At 40.9% G+C, this 1,409-nt stretch overlaps 1 protein-coding gene across 1 annotated transcript; it reads left to right on the forward strand.

Annotated features, from left to right (window-relative positions):
* The first annotated feature begins 283 nt into the window (after window positions 1-283).
* On the forward strand, window positions 284-862 carry LOC107445737 (uncharacterized). Its single transcript, XM_016060214.3, has one exon. The coding sequence runs from the start codon at window positions 284-286 to the stop codon at window positions 860-862; it is 579 nt and encodes a 192-aa protein (XP_015915700.3).
* Window positions 863-1,409: the final 547 nt, after the last annotated feature.

Consider the following 1,409-nt stretch of genomic DNA (forward strand, 5'->3'; position numbering starts at 1 on the left):
CGCCTCGCAGGAGTTAAGTGGGGCTGTGCTACCACAACTCTACTTGATACCTAAAAGACTTTTATGAAACCTGTCATGACTTACTGTAACGCTCCTCTTATTACAGTATCTGAGGGAGGTATTAATAGACAGGAACGACAGCAAAATAATGCACTTCGTCTTGTCACGGGTGTCAAGACCACACCCATTGACGCACTTCTGCTGTATACCAATGAATTACCTATACAATATGAAATAAAGAAATCAGCTCTATCAGAAACTAATTCGCCTACATCATAGCGTTATGTTGACCAAGTCTGAATCTCATAGGCTGAAGACTCAGGACGGCTACCTTCAAGCTGTATTAAAAGTGATGGATGAATTTGATATACCTTCCCGGATTAAACTTTTGCTTCCACCCTTAAACCCTATGGAAGCTAGAAAAATATTATATCACCTAGACCTTATGTGTCCTATCTTAAAAGCCCAGGATTGTATAGCAGATTTGTTCAGCGCGGGGATGGAGACTATCCACAATCGTTTTCCTCTTGAAGAATGGTTGCACATATATACAGATGGCTCAAAGCTTGAGATGGATGGTGTTGCCGGTGCTGGTATTTTTTGTGAGCATTTCTCCCACTATCTTTCGTTGGGAACAGCCAAGACCGCTTTTGATGGTGAGGTTGAGGCAATCAAAGTAGCTTTAACTCATTTAATTGCTCGTCCTTCTCTTTTCTATAAAGCTGTCAGCTTCTCGGATTCCCAAGTTGCGATTCTGGCCATTGCCAACTACTCTCAAGCCCCTGGCTCTTTGTCCATTGTGAACTGTAGATCTTTAATGACAGAGATAGGTGAAAAATATAAAACAATTGCCTTACAATAGATCCCATCCCACTGTGGTATCCCCGGCAACGAAAAAGCTGATGCACTGGCCAAAAAAGGTTACCTTGTTAAGCCTTGTCGCCTTGTTAAGCCAAGCCCCAAATAACTTGGTTAGCTATAAATCCTCTTCGTTAATGATTAATCATGCAATTAAGACAACACATATATCATTGCTAAAAGAACGGACTAGAGAAAAAACGTGGGGAAATGACATCCTTAATCTCCCCGATTTGCCCAAGAAGCAATGCTGTAGCTGCCTTTCGTCCTGCTACCAAGCACGATTACGCCCATCTTTTCCGTCTTAAAATAGTGTATAATCCTACCTGCCCCCTCTACCACAGTGGTGCGACGATGAATGCTGAACATCTTCTCAACTGTTCAGTTCTCACAAAGAACTGCATCTACTCCCGATACTGGGAGGCCAGAGAACTTTTGTTCAATTTAAGTTCTTGATTTAATTTTTGTGTTTGATGTTTTGCATTTGATTTTGTATTTTGTATATTTCATATCCTTCTGTATTTGTATTTTTCTTATCTTTTGATCTCTGC

Source organism: Parasteatoda tepidariorum, chromosome 5, assembly GCF_982258835.1.
Source record: "Parasteatoda tepidariorum strain Cologne lab strain chromosome 5, Ptep-v5.0, whole genome shotgun sequence".
Taxonomy (NCBI): domain Eukaryota; kingdom Metazoa; phylum Arthropoda; class Arachnida; order Araneae; family Theridiidae; genus Parasteatoda; species Parasteatoda tepidariorum.